This window comes from Macaca nemestrina, chromosome 5, assembly GCF_043159975.1.
Source record: "Macaca nemestrina isolate mMacNem1 chromosome 5, mMacNem.hap1, whole genome shotgun sequence".
NCBI lineage: Eukaryota > Metazoa > Chordata > Mammalia > Primates > Cercopithecidae > Macaca > Macaca nemestrina.
The window spans coordinates 49,402,261-49,422,011 of NC_092129.1; the positions used below are offsets into that span (position 1 = coordinate 49,402,261).

General features: G+C 38.8%; 1 protein-coding gene across 8 annotated transcripts in view; it reads left to right on the forward strand.

Annotated features, from left to right (window-relative positions):
• LOC105465799 (utrophin) overlaps window positions 1–19,751 on the forward strand; it is a 579,736-nt gene that overhangs the window by 177,206 nt on the left and 382,779 nt on the right. For all 8 annotated transcript variants that reach the window (XM_071096556.1, XM_071096557.1, XM_071096560.1 and 5 more), the window contains 4 exons: window positions 9,413–9,526; window positions 10,303–10,458; window positions 15,461–15,631; window positions 17,825–18,004. In XM_071096556.1, the coding sequence (XP_070952657.1) occupies window positions 9,413–9,526; window positions 10,303–10,458; window positions 15,461–15,631; window positions 17,825–18,004 (621 nt within the window). The remainder of the gene's footprint in view (window positions 1–9,412; window positions 9,527–10,302; window positions 10,459–15,460; window positions 15,632–17,824; window positions 18,005–19,751) is intronic.

Sequence of the window (19,751 nt, forward strand, 5' to 3'; positions counted from 1 at the left end):
CTGCAAGGCTTCCTATCCTCCCAGTGACTCCTTACCTTGGTCTTTTTTTCTTTTTTTTCCCCATCAGTCAGGGATCTTTGTCTTTTTGAAATTTCTTATTCACTGATGTATACCAAGATGTACTCTTAATGAGAGCAATGCCTGGCACAGAGAAGGCATCCAATCGATATTTTTCAATGAATGAAATGAAATTAGCAATAGGAGATTTAGATTTAGTTATATCTCTATATATCTATATACTGAGAGAGAGAGATTCCCTTGGAAGCTAAATCCAAATATGTGTAGCTATATCTCTCTCTATATAGATCCAAATATAGGGCTATATCTCTCTCTCTGTATATAGACGTATATGTATGTATGTATATGTATATGTATGTATGTATATGTCTATATATAGACGTATATGTATGTGTGTATATATGTATATACGTCTATATATAGAATCTAAATCCAAATCTATATATATTTAGATGTAGATCCAAATATATGTAGATACAACATATATATCTACATATATTTGGATCTACATCTAAATATTATATCTACATATATTTGGATCTACATGTAAATATATATAGATTTGGATTTAGATGCTAAGCAAATTTGCAGAAGGAATGTTGCCCCCAAAAAAGTGCAAAGATTGAAAGTGAAGACAAAATTAATGAAAATGTATGTTTTGAAAATCAAAGTCAGAGAATACATGGTAGAAGAGGAGCTGGAAGACCTCACAGATTAGTGTGGAAGGGATCCAGCTAGATTCCCTGAGTGGTCACCACTGAATTTGGAGGAGCGTTCTTTGACTTAGGAACTAATGGGTAGTTCCAATGAATGATCAGCAGAAGACACAGATGGAGGGGTTGTGTGTATGTGTGGGTAGCTGTGTGTGATTGTAGTGACAGGAGGTAGTTTTTCTCTAGGTGTAACCTGCAGTTCTTGATGGAGATCTCATTCAAATAAACCAGTAATTAGGGAGAGAAATGTGTTTTGTGTGGCTTAGTATTTTTGACTCATTTACTTATTTATTTTTTTAAGATGGAATTTTACTCTGTTGCCCCACGCTGGAGTGCCATGGTGCGATCTTGGCTCACTACAACCTCTGCCTCCCGGGTTCAAGCAATTCTCCTGCCTCAGCCTCCCGAGTAACTGGGACTACAGGCACATGCCACTACACCTGGCTAAAGTTTTATTTTTAGTAGAGACGGGGTTTCACCATGTTGGCCAGGCTGGTCTCAAACTCCTGACCTCAGGTGATCTGCCCTCCTCAGCCTCTCAAAATGCTGGGATTACAGACATGAGCCACCGCGCCTGGCCCATTATGCTTTGTGATGGTCTCACTTCTCATCGTGTATTATCAGTTGTAATTGTTTCCAGCTTTCAAAATGAGCATTGACCTTTTCTATAATTCTAAAATTTTTGGTTATGGTCCCAGCATTGGATTATCAGTGATTCTCAGCTGGGGTGATTTTACCCTCCAGAGGATACTTGTAAATTTCTGGAGACATTTCTGCTGTCGGAACTCTGGGAAAAGGCTTCCAGTGGGTAGAGGCCAGGGATGCAGCTAAACATCCCACCATGCACAGGACAGCCTCCCACCAAAATAATCATCTGGTCCCAAATGTCAGTAGTGCCAACGTTTAGCAATGCCGCTTAAACATTTCCCATCTTTTCAAAAGATCATCCCTTTGTTTTCAGATTTAAGTCCCAAGTGTAAACGGAGATTAACCTCAGGGTTAGTCTTCTTCTGCCTCTTAAAAGTGTATCTTAGGGTTAGCTAAATGTATGCTAATATTTCAATATGGAGCTTAATGAGAATAAATATTCTCCCAAAACACAAAAGAGTCCTGTGGTTATAGTAATCCAGCTTTAGGCTTTGGTGGGTTGTTGCTATTAATGTAGCAAATCCAGGCATGAAAAGTGGTCACTTGGAGTGTGTGCTAAATATTTATTTCCATTAAAAATATCCAACATAAACTATATGCGTCTGGATATTTAAGTGTTTGTTGTTACAGTAGCAGATTTGTAATGTCCAGTTATTTTTTTATTTGCTTCTTGTGTACTAACTGCAAGATTATAGTTAAGGAATACAGTGTCTGTATTTCTTAATTGTACAACTCTTTCATTGAAATACATGTTTTATTTTAAATTCATAAGAAAACTCCTTTTTTTTGCTTTACAGGAATTGCTGGTTACTTAACTACTCATGATTTACTTGGGAAAACTTTAAGCTCCAGCCCTCAAATTATTAGATAATTATAATAAATATTTACTTGCTGATTATCATTGTTTTCCCTTTTTCAATGACCTGATAGATAATTTTTTAGGCATTTAATTATTTTTGTCTTTAAGGCATGAAGCACAGTAGGTTTTAGATTCAATGCCAATTCATAATAATGTTTCATAGGAATAAAATAGTTGACTTGTTTATTTTTAAAATGCATTTTTCATATATGAGTAGCATTTGAAGCCTACACATTGGGAAGAAATTGAATAACACAGAAATACTTACAGCGAACATTTAGAGTTCCTATTCTTCCCCAATACCATTTTCTTTCCTGGGGGCAGCTAATATTAACAGTGGATCCTTGTACATTGAAATTGGACAAGAAAAATGGACAAATATTGCTAATTCTTATAATTTTTCCCCACACTATGGAAACAAATGATATTGGAACTCTGTGAGGTACATTTAAATCTATAGTCCAGATAGAGTTCGGAAGTGAATCCCACTACTTAATAACATCTTTCATTGATACAGCACATTTAAACTTTGAAGGTGTTTTCGTGGCTATGTGCTTGCTTTTTTCTGCTATCCTTCAATGTTTGTAAGTGGCTGTTAGTTGTGTGCAAATTTTAGTTTTCTGTTATTTGTTGGCATCATAGTGTTTTTCCTCTTTTGCCTGCATTTCCTTTGTCTCCATGGCTGGTTCCTTTTGTGCATGTAGCGATTGGACCTACATATTCTTACTCATTGTGTCATGCCCAAATACATTCTTAAATTATTTTTATTTGTGCCACGCCAAAGCAATAACCTCCATTCTGGTACTTACGAGGTAAAATATTCATTGTTACTTTTATAAACTACTGTACCCCTTCCAGGTGACAAAACATTTGAAAATACATGAAATGGGTATTTCTTTTTTCCATTATTGATTTTACTGACTGGATTTTCCTGTGAATCATAGGGATAAAATATTATAAAATCCTAAGAGGCTGCTTATAGATCCCTCCTCACCAGCAGTAATATCTTTGGAATTAGGGGCTGCAAGGTATTTCATATTACGTATTTCCTTTTCCTTATTCAAGAGCTTCTGCCGTGTGTATAACTGGGAAATCATGAAAGATGCCCCCAAGGCACACACCAAACTGTCTTCTCTTTTCCAGCGCTCCTGTCTTTTCAGGCTCCTCCTCCAACCCCTTCCTTCTGGGTTCAGGCTCTCCTGCAATCTCTTGCCCTGACAATTTCATTACCCTTTAAATCTGACCCCCACTTCCTGTCTCTTCTCTCTAGAATTCATCTTTCACACCGATACAAGAGGTGTACTTCTGAAAGGATCTGGTTGTCTTCACTATTAATACAAGTTAATACAAAGTGCCATTAATACAAAATGTCCCTTTCTTGCCCTGAAGCCCTCCCTGCATCTCCACTGTGAGCTGAATCAGGTGGGGAGAATACAGTGGGTCACCAAAGACCACCCTAGACTATAGCCTTTCTCTGGAAATGTCACATACTTGCTAGGAATTCACATCCTCCTCCTCCTCTCTGCTCATCTGTCTTCAGCCCAGCTCATCACTACACCCACAGCTAGATAATCATTCCCTCCTCTGTGATTCAACTGCGTGTCATTTACACCTTCACGACCCATCTCAGGCCGTCTTTTATTATGGTGAGAAGTGTGTGTCTCTCCTCCCACTAGGCATGAGCTCTTTGAGGGTTGGCTCCCCGTCAGGCATAGAGCAAGTTAGCAGATGTGAATGTAATTGATGTGTCGGGCCTGTCTAGTGAGAGTGGATTGATACAGTCTAAATGCCTGGTTATCCTAAGTGGCAGGACACCTGTGTAGTCATGCCTCTTCCTTCGATTGTTGAACAGTCAAAGGCACACATGAATGGACTTGCTCTGACCCGGAATCTGGAAGCGGGGGTGCTGGAGCTCCAACAGGCAGAACCAGGTTTTAAAAGTACTTTGAAAAGCATTTTAGGGTAAAAATGCAATACTTTCTAAGAGTAATATTAGTACAGATGATTTAACCCTGTTTAGGTAATATATAATTGATTTCTCATAAGGGTTTTTTTTTTTCTTATTTGTGAACACATTTTACTTTACTGAAGGGAATATTCATATATTCCCTACCTTAGATTTAAGGACTTTATTAGTTTTTGATAAATAAGTGTAGTAGCAATGTCATTGTTTATCTTCCCTACTAAGTGAGAGAGCACATTTTCAAGGTTGTGATTTTGAGGTTATTGAATATTATAAAGCGAAACAAAATAGGAACCTTGCTACCTTAAATTACTGTTTTAATTCTGGCTTCACAGTATTTTTTTTTTTTTTCTGGTCTATGTCTTAAAAAGCTGTGGACATTCCAACAGATGGGGGAGGAGCAAAAAAAATTCCAAGAATTTAGCTGTAATCAAGTCTCTGGAGGTAGTTGTGTACCTTGGGATCTTACTGTCTTAAATCCAGATTTACCAAGCTTTAAATTACCTCCATCCTTAGCTGACAGGATTGGGGGTGGGAGACGATGTGAGTCAGGATCAAAGGAATTGTTTTAATGACCTTGCAGTTCCTTTTCTGTGATCCCATAGCAGGGTGTTGCCCAGGTGAAATGCTTAGAAATCATTGCTTTTGAGCAGTGGTGGTCCGTGTAGACTTTGACCCTTCCAAACTAGAATATTTGATATTTTGATTTTCAAAAAATACTGTATTAGTAATTTTATATTTATTTGAATATTTGTGAGTAAAAACAGGAATGAGAAATGGCTGCCCCAGATTAGTACTTAGTTTATTTTTTTTTTGCATGTGAAATAATGACATTTGCTTTAGAAATTTACTAGCAGTTTTTATATTTTGTTTTGGTTTATAAGAACTGAAGTCCCTTAAAGAAGTGTGTGTGTTGGCCGGGCGCGGTGGCTCAAGCCTGTAATCCCAACACTTTGGGAGGCCGAGACGAGCGGATCACGAGGTCAGGAGATCGAGACCATCCTGGCTAACGCGGTGAAACCCCCCGTCTCTACTAAGAAATACAAAAAAATTAGCCGGGTGTGGTGGCGGGCGCCTGTAGTCCCAGCTACTCGGGAGGCTGAGGCAGGAGAACGGCGTGAACTTGCAATGAGTTCACGCCAGGAGGCGGAGCTTGCAATGAGCCGAGATCGTGCCACTGCACTCCAGCCTGGACCACTGACTGAGTGAGACTCCGTTTCAAAAAACAAAAGAAAAAAAAAAAAGTGTGTGTGTGTTCTGTAAGCAGATGGAGGTGAAGAAAAAAAATCATCATTATTGTAGATCAGAAGCCTTTAAGTGCATCAGCTGGGTAATTTTTAAATGGACAGAGAAACACTATTTTCATGTGAGCTGTTCCACGATCTTTGTAACCAACCTCTTTGCTGTGGAATTGTCTTAAAGATGAACTGCCTTTTGGTATGTTTGAAAAGCACAGGAAACATCTGCTACAGGTTGACTGTGACAATATTTTGCTTAGGGAAAGAGGAGATAGGATAGGGAGAATGGAAGGCAGAGCAGAGCTCCCTGTCTCCTGCCTTCACCCTCACAGCATTGATCTTCGGGACTTATAACCCTTCCCGTGCCGTGTCAAGCAGCTGCTAAGCACTTCTGAAGGGTGGGCCTTTCCTTCTGTACCGATTCCTTCCCATGAGCTGTATTTGGCCAGGTCTGGCCAGATATATAAGCAGTAGCGGTTTGAAACAGTTACAGGATAGAACAAGCATTAATGTTGGCAGCAATTAAAAAAGTGAAATCGATGCTTACTCAAAGACGTGCTCATCTTGTCCGTTCATTCCTGTGGTTCCTCTAATGGGACATAAACACCAAAACTTGGATGTGGTAACTCTTATGGTCTTAATCTTGGTAATAATAAAGGAGTTAGTTTTGTAGATCTTAGTATAATAATCACTACCATTTAGTGCATTCTTCTATGTGGGAATCTCTGTTTTTCAGAACAACCAGACAAGATAGTTGTTATGATTCTAATTTTACAGATGAGTTACTAAGGCTCAAAGAAAAATTAGTTTCTCAAAGCCCCATGGCTAGGCAGGTGTTGAGCTTGGTAGTCAGACCTTAGAATTTCTTTATTTGGGCACACTGTCTCTTTTAGAACACAGCATGGTCAGAATTACATGCAGGATTTTTAGTAGTGAAAATATTACAGTGTGTACAGATTCCCTTCTATTCCTTTCCTCACTGTTGGGATGATCCATTGGCCTACATGGCTTGTCTGTCTGTTGCTTTTCTCTTTTTTCTCACGTCGAAGTTTAAGAGGGAGAATAGGAACAGATACATGTGAAATGTGTGTTCCCTCATGGGTCTGTGTGTGTCAGAGAGAGTGTGGGAAGGAGGGAGGAAGGAAGGCAGTCAAGTCCATAAAACTTCCTCATATGCCAGTGACTGGAGTAGTTAAGGCCATTTTGTCAAGTCGAAGCCAATTGTGGTTAAAACCTCCTTGAAATATAATGCTTCCATATACACTTTGAAAATTTTTGGCTGAGGAGACCATCATTTTTCCTTATTCAAAGTACAGTTAATGAATTTCCCAGTTATATAGCAGTAATGCATTTTTAAATTTTATTTTATTTTTTATTTTTATTTTTGCGACAGAGTCTTGCTCTGTTGCCCAGGCTTGAGTGCAGTGGCGTGATCTCGGCTTACTGCAAGCTGCGCCTCCCAGGTTCACGCCATTCTCCTGCCTCAGCCTCCCAAGTAGCTGGGACTACAGGCGCCGCCACCATGCCTGGCTCATTTTTTTTGTATTTTTAGTCAAGATGGTGTTTCACCATGTTAGCCAGGATGGTCTCGATCTCCTGACCTCGTGATCTGCCTGCCTCAGCCTCCCAAAGTGCTGGGATTACAGGCATGAGCCACCACGCCTGGCCCCAGTAATGCATTCTTTAACAGTGCAGAATGGAGATTAGCAGTGCAGGAATCTGTGGTGACAAGTTAAGCGAGAATTTTTAAAGTCGTATTTTATGAACTCTATGAATGTCTTCACACTTTGTCTCTTTTTGCACTTCTGTCTTTTTTGGATGCCCCACTCTACCCACTCTGAGCACGTCTTCCCAAGATGCCTTCTATGCTAAGATCTTGAAATGCTGGAGCAAACACAGAAATGACCTGTAACCAACTGAAAATATATAAGGGTAGCATGGACCTATGGAATCATGTCAGACAGACTGGAGAAGAGAGGAGGAAGCAGCTTGGGGAAAGTGTGCAATGGGACTGAAATGGCTTTCAAAACTGTGCCAAGAATAAACTAGATGCAGAGGTGCTTAAACAGGATGGTGTAATATTAATGGAGGACACACAGAGAAACCTAGCTAGATAAGCACTTTTTACTTGCCATCTTCATCAGAGAATGGCCTTCAAAACTAGAAAGTATAGAATAGTCATTACTGAGAGTGCTTTAGAGCCTGAACTAAGGACCACACGCAAAAGCACTCAGAGTTCCTCAAGATGCATAAATCTGCATCCCAAGTGGGATTTTTACCCATGATCTCAGGGTCAGTCATGCCATAAACTTGTGAGAAATTACCAGAAAAATGGAGATGGAGAAATGTCCTAATTAAGAGGACACATTAGTTTTTAGAAGCTGAAGCTATAAAGTAAGTTTGATGTCAGTTCCTAGCCAAACTGTAAGATAAATAACCGACTAGAGATCTTTATATGTGCTTAGGAAAGAATGTGGTGGTCACCAGGAATCAACAGGGATACCACTAATAGGCCTTGCCCAGACTCATTTCCTTTAAGTACTACTTTTCTTTTTTTTTCTTTTTCTTTTTGAGGAGGAAGACTAGATTATTGGATGCATAGAGTGATAACATCTCACATTTGGAGATGCTCTCTCATTTAGTTCAAATAATGCTCACAAATGAACATTCTTGGCAAGTCTTGATTTCACCAAAGTGTTTGAGATAATCTCTCATAACCTTGTATAAACTAGTTAGATCTTTGTGATCAATTCAAACATTATAAGGATCAGAATAGGTGGTTCTGGGTGGCATATTTTAAGGACATTAAAAAACTGATGTAGATTCCAGAGCATGTTGATCAGAGTAGTGAGCAATACCTAGATGTCATGTCCTGCAGACATCATGGAAGGAATTGGGAACATGTCATCAGCAGAAGACTGGAGAAAAACATGGCAGTTGCCCACCTATGGAAAGAAATGACTTTGGTATTAGAGCTCAAAAGCTCAAATTATATCTACTTATTTGCATTCTCTTTTTATTTTTCTTTTTTTTGGGGTGGGGGGGGGCAGAGTCTTGCTCTGTTGCCAGGCTAGAGTGCAGTGGTGTGATCTTGGCTCACTGCAACCTCTGCCTCCCAGGTTCAAGCAATTCTCCTGCCTCAGCCCCCTGAGTAGCTGGGATTACAGGCGCCCCACCATGCCCAGCTAATTTTTGTGTTTTTAGTAGAGATGGGATTTTACCTTGTTGTCCAGGATGGTCTCAATCTCTTGACCTCGTGATCCATGGCCTGGGTCTCCCAAAGTGTTAGGATTACAGGCGTAAGCTACTATGCCTGACCCTTATTTGCATTCTTTAAGGCCCAGTTCCAATGTTACCTTCTCTCTAAAGCCTCTTTCTCTTTGCAAAATGTTTGCTTTCACATTTGTCTTTGAACCCCTATCACCATACACAGTAACTAGATTATGTATACAGTAGCTGCTTAATAAATGTTGGATGAAAGAATGGAGCAGAGCAGTGACTGTCCTGAGTTCTCAGATAAAAAGGCATCCAACGGCAGGAATGAGAGCCGTCTATTGTATTCCCTCCACCGTGCTATTTGTTCATTCCTGCTCTGAGTTACTAACTTTAAAGAAAAATTGTTCTAAATTATATCAGAGAAAAATATTTTATAGCTGATTAAACTTAGAAATGCATTTTTTCCCTGTAATTTGCATTTTAAATCATACCTATTGTTTGCATTTAAGCAAAAAGAGCTAGTGTTTGGAAATTTTTAGAATGGTTACTAGCCTGTCGTCTCTTGAGGATTTCAGTCAAGAATGAAGAAAGTAATCATTTTCAAAGTTGGAAGCCTTAAAAAAAGAAATAAACTAAGTGAAAATGATACCATCGGAGCTTTAAAAAGTTGCCTTTGTTCCAGTGGCGGTAGATCTTGAGATGTAGTAGACTGAACGTCATGGAGTAATATCCCCCTCCGTTATCGTGTTTGATTTAGGCTGATTCAACAGTCATTGAGAGGTGGATGGATGGCGTGAAAGACTTCTTAATGAAACAGCAGGCTGCCCGAGGAAACAACGCAGATCTACAGAGGCAGTTAGACCAGTGCTCTGTGAGTTTTGCTGATCTGGGGAATTTGTCATAAATAATGTTTTGTTCTTTTTATATGTTTTTCGCTGCTATTATTAAAATTGTGAGAATATAACATAGCATTAAATCTAGATAAAATATCTTTCATCATAAAGCTTTTTTGACTTTATAGCTAATAAAAGAATGAAAGATTCTTCATGTTTTTACTTCTGGCCATGGTTATAGAATTTAGAGAGGTTATAGAATAGAGAACAAGAACAATTTTAGTTCATTAGAAGTCATTGTATATTGCATTTCTTGTGCCACATGGTGAGGATTTAAAAAAAAAATGTAACAAATGAATTTGAGAAGTATCTGTTCATCAAATTCATTTGTTAAGTATGTTTTTCTTAAATCTTCACCATGTGGCACAAGAAAAGCAATATACAATGACTCCACATTGTGCACATGTACCCTAGAACTTAAAGTATAAAGAAAAAACAACCCCTCCCAAAAAATGAATTTGCTAGTAATAGTGCATGCAGTTTATATTTGGTTAAATCATTAGGCTTCTCTACATTAATTAAAAGACTGTTCCCTGCTGAGAGTCAGGTATTTCTGATCTAATTTGTCAGATGGCTATATCAAGCACCCAGGTGAAATGAGTTTCTTATGGCACAATATTTCTTAAGTAGTTAGAACTAATGACTCTTAAGCAGTCTGCTTCTATAATATTTGCAGGGAGATAAGCAGACAAACTATAATTATGGCATCCACTTATATAGTAATGAACTCAACATGCATCTTTTATGTGTTTAGGCATTTGTTAATGAAATAGAAACAATTGAATCATCTCTGAAAAACATGAAGGAAATAGAGACTAATCTTCGAAGTGGTCCCATTGCTGGAATAAAAACTTGGGTGCAGACAAGACTAAGTGACTACCAAACCCAACTGGAGAAACTTAGCAAGGAGGTGAGTTTCTCAACGTTGCTATCTGTGGTTTTCAAGAGATGTAGACTGTAGCTGCTCTTAACTGACTAAATGTATTATGACCCATCCAGTTTGAAAAACAATGGTCTAAAATAACTCCAGCGTGGGTAGCAAGCTGGGGCAAAAAAAGGGCATCATTTTTTGAATTAAGAGAGGGTGCTGATTGTGCAGTTTGGCTCACGGCTTACCCATTCTTGTCTTAAACCTGTCTTGAAACACATTTATGACACTTGCTTTACCCCTAAAACATTTGAGTGTGACCATTTATTTACTTAGCAAATATTTCTTAATCAGTTGCCAACTGTCAAGCATCATTCTAGGCACTGCAGGTACAGCATTGAACAAGGAAGAAGAAACTCCTCTTAAGGAGCTTACATTCTAGTGAGGCAGATGGATAACAAATAATATCATGGAGGAGTAGCAAGGAGTTAGGGCTAGGTGGGTTATTTCAAATAGGAGGGTCAGGGAAGGACTTTCTGAGATGGGGACGTTTGAATAAAGAACTGAGTAAAGTAAGAGATTAACCTTGTAAAGTTCAGATAAGAACATTCAGGCATGGAGAATAGCAAGTTTTAAAACTCTGTGGTGGGAATGAACTTTGTCTGTTTAATAGAGAATGAAGGCAGTGTAGGGAGTTAGTGAGTTGGAGAATGGGAATATTTGAGGTTAGAGGTAGGCAGAGGATGGATTAGCTATGGCCTTGGAGGAAAGGACTTGGGATTTATTTCAAGTATGATATTACACAGAAAGGAATTTGAAGGGTTTGAACAGGGAAGTGACATGTGATATAGATCTTTCAAGGTCACTCTGGCTTTTTGTTTTGTTTCCTTTTTTTAGCAACACTATCTTGCTCTGTCACCCAGGCTGGAGTGCAGTGGCAGGATCCTTGCTTACTGCAGGCTTGAACTCCTGGGCTCAAGCAATCCTCCTGCCTCCTGGGTAGCTGGGACTATAGGTGTTCACTACCATGCCTAGATAATTTTATAAATACTTTTGAGCCAGATGCAGTGGTGCATGCTTGTAATCCCAGTACTTTGGGAGGCTGAGGTGGGTGGATTGCCTGAGCTCAAGAGTTTGAGACCAGCCTGGGCAACATGACAAAACCTTATCTCTATAAAAATTACAAAAATTAGCCGGACATAGTGGTATGTGCCTATAGTCCCAGCTACTTAGGAGGCTAAGGTGAGAGGGTGGCTTGAGCCCAGGGGATGGAGGTTGCAGTGAGCTGAGATCACACCACTGCACTCCAGCCTGGGCGAAAGAGCCAGACCCTGTCTAAAAAAAAAAAAAAAAATTGTACAGATGGGGTTCTGGCTCAATGCTTTGGGAGGCTGAGGCAAGAGGATGGCTTGAAGTCAGCAGTTTGAGACCAGATGCCAGTCTGGTCAGATGCTGCTGACTTCAAGCCATCCTCCTGCCTCAGCCTCCCAAAGCATGGAGATCACAGGCATGGGCCACTGCACTCAGCCTCTCTCTAGTTTTCATGTGAGTAGTTTGCTCGGGGAAGGCAAGAATGAAAATAGAAAGAATCCTTATAAGGTTACTGCAATCTTGGAGAGAGAGGATGGCCCCATGTACTAGAGAGGCTAGAGAAGTAGTGATGGAGGACATGAGAAATACTAGGTTTGAAAATAAAGAAGAGACCTAAGGAAAGAATTGGATGTGTGACAGGAGAAAAAGTGAACGGTCAAGCATGACTCAGAATTTTTGCAAAGCTTCCACTTTGTGTGAATTGTGGTGTCATTTACTGCAATAACGAAGGAGAAGCTTTTGTGGGTGTAGGTGAAATGATGACTACCATTCTGGAAGGGTTAAATTTGATGCTAGAAGCTAAGGAGGAAAAATCAGTAACAGGGAATGTGGGGTCCCAGATGCTAGGTGGAGAAAACTTCACTGTGCCGAATGCTGAGGATTGCAGGGGCCAATCAAAACAGAAAATCAAGCTTTAAATTTGATAAGAAGGAGGCATTTAATAACCTTGAGTAAGTAGGGTCAGCGATCTGGTGGGAAAAATAATCATAGTGGAGAGTGTCAAGGAGGGTATGGGAACTGAGGAACTGGGACACCAAGCATAACCAACTTTGAGAAATTTCTCTTCAGGGGAGCAGATAAATGGGTGGGTACTGGTGATGGGAATCCAAAGAGGTGGTTTTGTTATTTTTTATAATGAGAGATATTAAATGAGAGATATTAATGAGAGGACCTCTCATTTAGAAAAACATGATGGTGCAGAAAGAGATTGAGATAGGAGAATTTCTCAAGTGAAGTCTGTGATTATGTAAGGGTGAGATCCACAATCTAAGTGAAGATGTTGCTAGAGATATGGTTTCTCCATGGTAATGGAAGGGAGGAAATGATATGGAACAGTAGAACTGGGAGGTATTCTGTCTCGATTGCTTTGATTTTTATTAGTGGAATAATAGTGAGGCTATATATAGCTGAAGTGAGTGACAAAGCAGTGAAAAATAGAAGTCAATGTGAAATATAGGCATACCCCACAGTCATGTGGATAGTACATATTTCTTAATAAAATGCTTTTGGCTAATGTTTGTATCAGAAAAATTTATATTTGCATAACTGAATATTTTGCTTTGTTTTTGTTGTTTTACCCAACTAACTTATTTTGAACACGTTCAAATGTAAGGAAAAGTTAAAAGAATGATAAAAGGAGCAGCTGTATATCCATCCGTTCAGAGACTCGCTAATGTTTTATCACCTTTGCTTTCTCTCTCTCTGCCCTTCTCTTTACACACACACACACACACACACACACACACACACACACACACCCTTTTTTTGGGTACTTTTGAACAGGAAATTGAAAACATCATGACACTTCAGCCCTAAATACTCTAGCATGATTCTCCAAGCATGAAGGTATTCTTCTGCAAAATCACACTACCATGATCACACTTAAGAAACTAATAATGTTGTACTCTCACCTCTTACCCTAGCTAAATTCAAATTTTTCTCAATATGCTGTAATCTGATGGCATGTGCCTTAAGGAACTGGGGTTTTTGAGGAAATACATAGAGAATGGTTTGGAAGTGGCAGTGAGGATCAAGGAAGGTGATAATTAGAAGTTTGTATCTTTATCGATCTATCCATCCATCCATCCATCCATCCATCCATCCACCCACATAAATATGACAACAAAGAATTCATTGTGAATTGCTGATTCAAAATACAGGAATAAATATATGGGAAATTTAAAGTGTCCTTAGGAAGGAGGTGTGAAAATTATCTAGAGCATTTCCAGACTATTGCATTGCATTGACTAGTACAAATGTTGAAGTAGTTTTGGACAAACACAATTTTGTCAAATTTTCATTTTGCGAAAAGAACAGGCATATAAAACAAATCAACAACAAAGATAGTTTATTTTGTCTATTATATTCGTGATATCCTGTAAAACAGGAACATTTAAATGCCAAAAAATAGAAAGTATATATTCTCAGGATAATTAAAGATAATTTTGAGGGTGTTTTGTTGTTGTTGTGGTAGTGTCTTTATTTTCTTCATTTGTGTTTGGATCTGTGAAAATTATATTGCTGACTAGTGTTCAAAAAGTACACATACAGAGAATTTTCTGGAAGTGGGGCCCAAGAATCTTTCTCTCTCTCTCTTTCTCTTTCTGTGTGTGTGCATGTATTTTAATGAAAAGCTTACCAGGTTAACCTGATGATCAGCCAGGCTTGGGAATGGGATTGTGAGTGTTGCTGGCACCAGTTCCTTGGTTACCCTGTGGGGACAGTGGAAGAAAAGCTCTTGTTTGGTCCTGTCTATTTTTATGCCAGAGATCCTATTTGGAGAGAGGGACTGGAGCCCCTATCTCTTGCTTAACTTTATAACTTCCGTGAGAACCATCCAGTTCCTGTGCTGGCCTTTGGCTGCTATCAGCCTAGCAGCCAAGCAGGCCCTGGCAGTGTGGCCACTACTGCAGCATTTAATTTGAGCATAAGGCTGAACTTGTCACGTAGGGGTTGGACTGTGACTGCAGAACGATGCCTTCTCTCACAGTAGAAGTCAGTTTGTTGTTATGGGGAGGAGTGCTCTGAAAATATTTCTTGACTTCTCTGAAATTTTTAACTAAGTTACTGAATCAGAATCAGACAACTATTTATTTTTTACTGTAACTTTTTTGTGTCTGTGTGGCATATACAAATATAGTAGATATCAAAACCAAAATTTTACAGAGCAGTGTTTTATGACATCTTTAATAGCAGCCTATCCCTCGCTGCTTTTTAAAAGTGAAATCTTAATGGGAAGTGCAGTTAAAAAGAAGAAAATGGACATTTTGGTTGCTTCTGGGCTTTTTTTTTTTTGAGATGGAGTTTTGCTCTGTTCCCCGGGTTGGAGTACAGTGGTGTGATCTCGGCTCACTGCAACCTCTGCCTCCCAGGTTCAGGCAATTCTCCTGCCTCCACTTCCTGGGACTACAGGCATGTGCCACCATGCCTGGTTAATTTTTGTATTTTTAGTAGAGATGGGGTTTTGCCATGTTGGCCATGCTGATCTCAAACTCCTAACCTCAGGTGATCCCCCTGCCTTGGCCTCCCAAAGTGCTGCAATGACAGGCGTGAGCCACCAAACCTGACCGGCTTCTAGGTTTTTTGTTTTTCCTTTTTTTTTTTTTTCATTATAAACAGTGCTACATTAAATTTACTTCATATATGTGCTTTTACTGTTATAGATTCCTACATCTGGGATTACAGTCAACAGTTATGCGTTTTCAAAATTATAATAGATATTTCGAGATAAGAGTATTATCCAAATGTGGTGTAGAATTCCAGTCATAAGATTATTTTCATTATTGCTTATATTCCACCGCATTAGCACGAAGTGTATGACATTTTATCTGAATTTTTAAAGCATGCAATTTGTTGTGGAAAGTTATCATGTGCCTTTAAATATGAAGAGCTAAAACTTGATATTGAACACATTAACATTTGTTTATTTGGGGGAATGGTTTTTCCTTTGTAGATCGCTACTCAAAAAAGTAGGTTGTCTGAAAGTCAAGAAAAAGCTGCGAACCTAAAGAAAGACTTGGCAGAGATGCAGGAATGGATGACCCAGGCTGAGGAAGAATACCTGGAGCGGGATTTTGAGTACAAGTCACCAGAAGAGCTTGAGAGTGCTGTGCAAGAGATGAAGGTGAGGCGGGGACAACCAGTGCCAACAGACTTCATGCCTCCCTCCTCCCTTTAAAACCAGCCCATCAATTGTCTCTCCAACTGTCAAGCACTGTGTGCACATAGCATCTTTCACAGTAGGTTTTTGAATTAAAAAAGTGTAACAGGGTAGCTGCTCTGATTTTAGCAGGGGAAGGAAGCCAGGAGTCCGCATGTATGGCTTGGCCCATGAGTTGAGTCCATGAGGGCCTGTGAGACAGGCTCTTAAGTTAGACCTCTGGGAGGCTACAGAGAATGATTTAAAACCCTATGGTAGTGGGCGTGAGGAAGAATGATCATTTTTTTAAATTGGGGTAAATACATATAACATTGGCCATTTTAATTTTTAAGTGCACAATCCAGTGGCATTAATTGCATTCATCACTATTTCCAAAAATTTTCACGAAGAATTATTCTTTGCAAGGGGAACAAAAGAGACCTTCCAAGTTGTCTGAGGTTTGTTATTATTCTCCTTGTACTGATCTTCCAGGTAATACTTACGGCACATATGAACACCGACGTTTCATTAGAGCAGGTAGGAGTAGCGGTAGGAATGCATCAAGGGAGTTCTTATTAGTTGGATTCACTGGATACATTTCCTGTAAATTTGTTCTCCTATGTTGATAGTCTTGAACACTCTTTTTTTATATATAATAAAAGAACTGGGTATCATTCCCAAATTTCTAACACAGCTTCAACTGTCCTTGAGTGTTCAAGCCAAAGGAGATTGTGTTTTCAAAGCTTTTTTCCCCTATAAGCTTAAGCAACACAGTGACTGTTTTACCTCAAAGTTAACTTGCCTAGAAGTGTAACTAAAGCAAAAATCTCTGTGCAGAGTTTTTTTCAAAAAAGGGATTATGTGACATTCATACATTACTATACATGAATCAAAGTGAATATGACAGGAGACTTGTTGTAAGTGCAGCTCTTTTTGAAAGATTTAAAAATACTCAGTACATAGGTATTTTAAAATAGGCTACCATGTTAAGAATTGTCTCATTTATTATCTTTCTTTACACTATTGGCATTGTAGTTCTTTGGATTTTAAAAGTTGCTATAGATGAGATTTGAGAAAAATGATATTTAAATATTTGATTGGGCAACATTTTATTTATTTTTATTCTTTCAAACAGCCATTAAGACTTACAAAACCACTACACCTAATTACTTTCCCCCAAAGTAAGGAAGTTCAAAACCATTAAATAGTAGAGAAAAGTAAAGGGGAAAGTGAAAGGCTATTTTATTTTTATTTATTGCCATTAAAAATAATGGCATAAACCGCAATTACGTTTGCACCAACCTAATAGGTTGATTTTCCTGAATGTCAGATTGTTTATCTTGAGCACTGAGAAACAGCTATTTCTGGATCAGATCATCTCAGTCTAACTTTATCATTGAAATGCTATTAATTAGCAGAAGGATACATGTACCTGTGTTCTAGAATTTTTTAAAAAGTTTAAATTATTTAGAGAACCTTTAAAGATACTTCTACCATAGTGTACCTCAATTTTTGTGAAAATGTATTTATCGCAGTGTAATCTGCGCAGCCCTCCAGTGATAATCAAAATTCACTCACTTAAATTCTGATCTTGGACCCAGACTTTGAAAATGCTTCATGTCAGTAAACATAATTGGGATAACTTATGTTAACACTGCTGTTATGAAATGAAAACATTTGTGGGGGCTGAGTACATTGGATGCATGAGTGAAATTTTTAGAGTTAGCATTCTTATTTCAAAAACACTCACTAGGCTGGGTGCAGTGGCTCACGCCTGTAATCCCAGCACTTTGGGAGTCCGAGGTGGGTGGATCACCTGAGGTCAGGAGTTTGAGACCAGCCCGGCCAACATGGTGAAGCCTCGTCTCTACTAAAAATATGAAAATTAGGTAGGCGTAGTAGTGGGCGCCTGTAATCCCAGCTACTCGGGAGGCTGAAGCAGGAGAATTTCTTGAACTGGGAGGCGGAGGTTGCAATGAGCAAGACTCCATCTCAAAAACAAAAGCAAAACCCCACAAAGAACCATTCACTGTTACCTATGTAATGTAGTGTTTTGATAGTTAGAATCATCCAGATGTTTTAACTTTGGTTTAATTCTTGAAAAAAAAAAAAAGAAAAGAAATTGGTTACTGAGAAAGGGAGACGTTTTTCAAGTTCATCCATCCTTTCTTGGAACAGAGGGCAAAAGAGGATGTGTTGCAGAAGGAGGTGAGAGTGAAGATTCTCAAGGACAACATCAAGTTATTAGCTGCCAAGGTGCCCTCTGGTGGCCAGGAGTTGACGTCTGAGCTGAATGTTGTGCTGGAGAATTACCAACTTCTTTGTAACAGAATTCGAGGAAAGTGCCACACACTAGAGGTACATTATTATTATTATTATTATTATTATTATTATTATTATTCAGTGATGTATTTCTGAGATCCAAACTCTGTAATGTTTTGGCCATTTTCAAATCTTGGAGAAAACTTCACTTTTCTTTCAAATTCTGGATCATAAAGGAAAAATAGTTCTTGGGAAATAGTTTGAGAAAAATGAAAGAGGGGTTAAAAATAGGAGACCAAAATCTGTCCCTAATTATCAGAAGGTTCTTGGACAAGTCATTTTATATCTTCAAACTTTACTTTATTTATATGTGCAATCCAGGTTTTCATGTAGCAGATGATCTGTAGAGCCTGTTCCAGTCCAAAAACTGCAGAGCACATTGCAAGCCTCTCTTTTGTTTTGTTTTGTCTTGTCTGGTTGAGTACACAGAGAGGAATTATTTTCTTTTGAGTGGTATTAAAGTTCGAGAGTCATCTGAAGGAAAAACAGTACTTAAATATGTGACTGTTTTACTGGACCTTAGATAAAATACCTTTCTTTTTTCTTCCTGGCCATTACATGTAAAATGTAGATGATTCTATGAAATTTTTTAAACTAACAGTAAGGTTTTGCTTGTTTGTTTTTATAGTAGTATGATTGTTATTGCTTGTTGGAAGATTTAAGAAGGCTTTCAATTTACAACAGTTTAATTTACATTCAATTTAATGTAAAACAAATATTTGTATTGTGGTAAATCCTGAAATGGTAAAAAATGGCAACTGCAATATTTAACCTAAGTTCATTCATTACTTTGATCATTCATTCATTTGTAAATTCATTCATTGCTTGTTCTAAACCAATTTTGTGCTAAAATAAATATGTATCATTGAGGCAAGTTAGTAAGAAAGCTACTTGTTTTGGGATCCATCTGCTTCTTGGGAGTGATCTTCTTTGAGTCATCTTTGCTTTCCCATTAGAAAAGAGGTCATGCTTGCAACTGAGCAGATTTTTGGTCTGCTTTTTGCTTGTAGAAATAGGGGAATATAAACTCTTTTCTTTTATTCTAATTCAGTGGTTGGCGAATTATGGCTGAGGATTTTGTTTTGTTTTGTTTGAGACAAGGTCTTGCTCTGTCACCTGTGCTGGAGTGCAGTGGTGTGATCACAGCTCATTGTAACCTCAAGTGACTCTCCTGTCCCCGCTTCCTGAGTAGCTATGACTACAGCTTTGCAATGCCACACCTGGCTAATTATTTTTTAATGTTTTCATAGAGATGGGGGTCTCGCTATGTTGCCCAAGCTGGTGTTGAACTCTTGGGTTCAAGCCATCCTCCTGCCTTGGCCTACCAAAGTGCTGGGATTACAGGCATGAGCCACTGCACCTGGACTGGCTGAGGGATTAAATCTAACTTGTAGGTTGGTTTTTGGATACCTGGTTAACTAAGAGTAGTGTATACATTTCTTAAGGGTTGTACAACACATAACCCCCTCCAAGAAGAATCTGTGATGGGAACCAAATGTGTCCCCCAAATCTAAAATATTTACTGTCTGGCCCTTTGTAGAAAAATGTACTGCCCCCGATCTGGTAAGCATACTTCATATGGAGTGTGGACCAGCAGGTGCCTTCACTCATTTATGTAGACCAGCAGATGCCTTCACTCATTTAGTACATTCAAGACGACCAGCCCAGGAGGCATCCAGCTGAATTCTTTCTCTTAAACTTACCACTCAAATAAGTTCCTCTTATAAGGGATTATAAATTTATAAATGTATTCACCCACTACACAACCCCTGGGTCCCTGCTC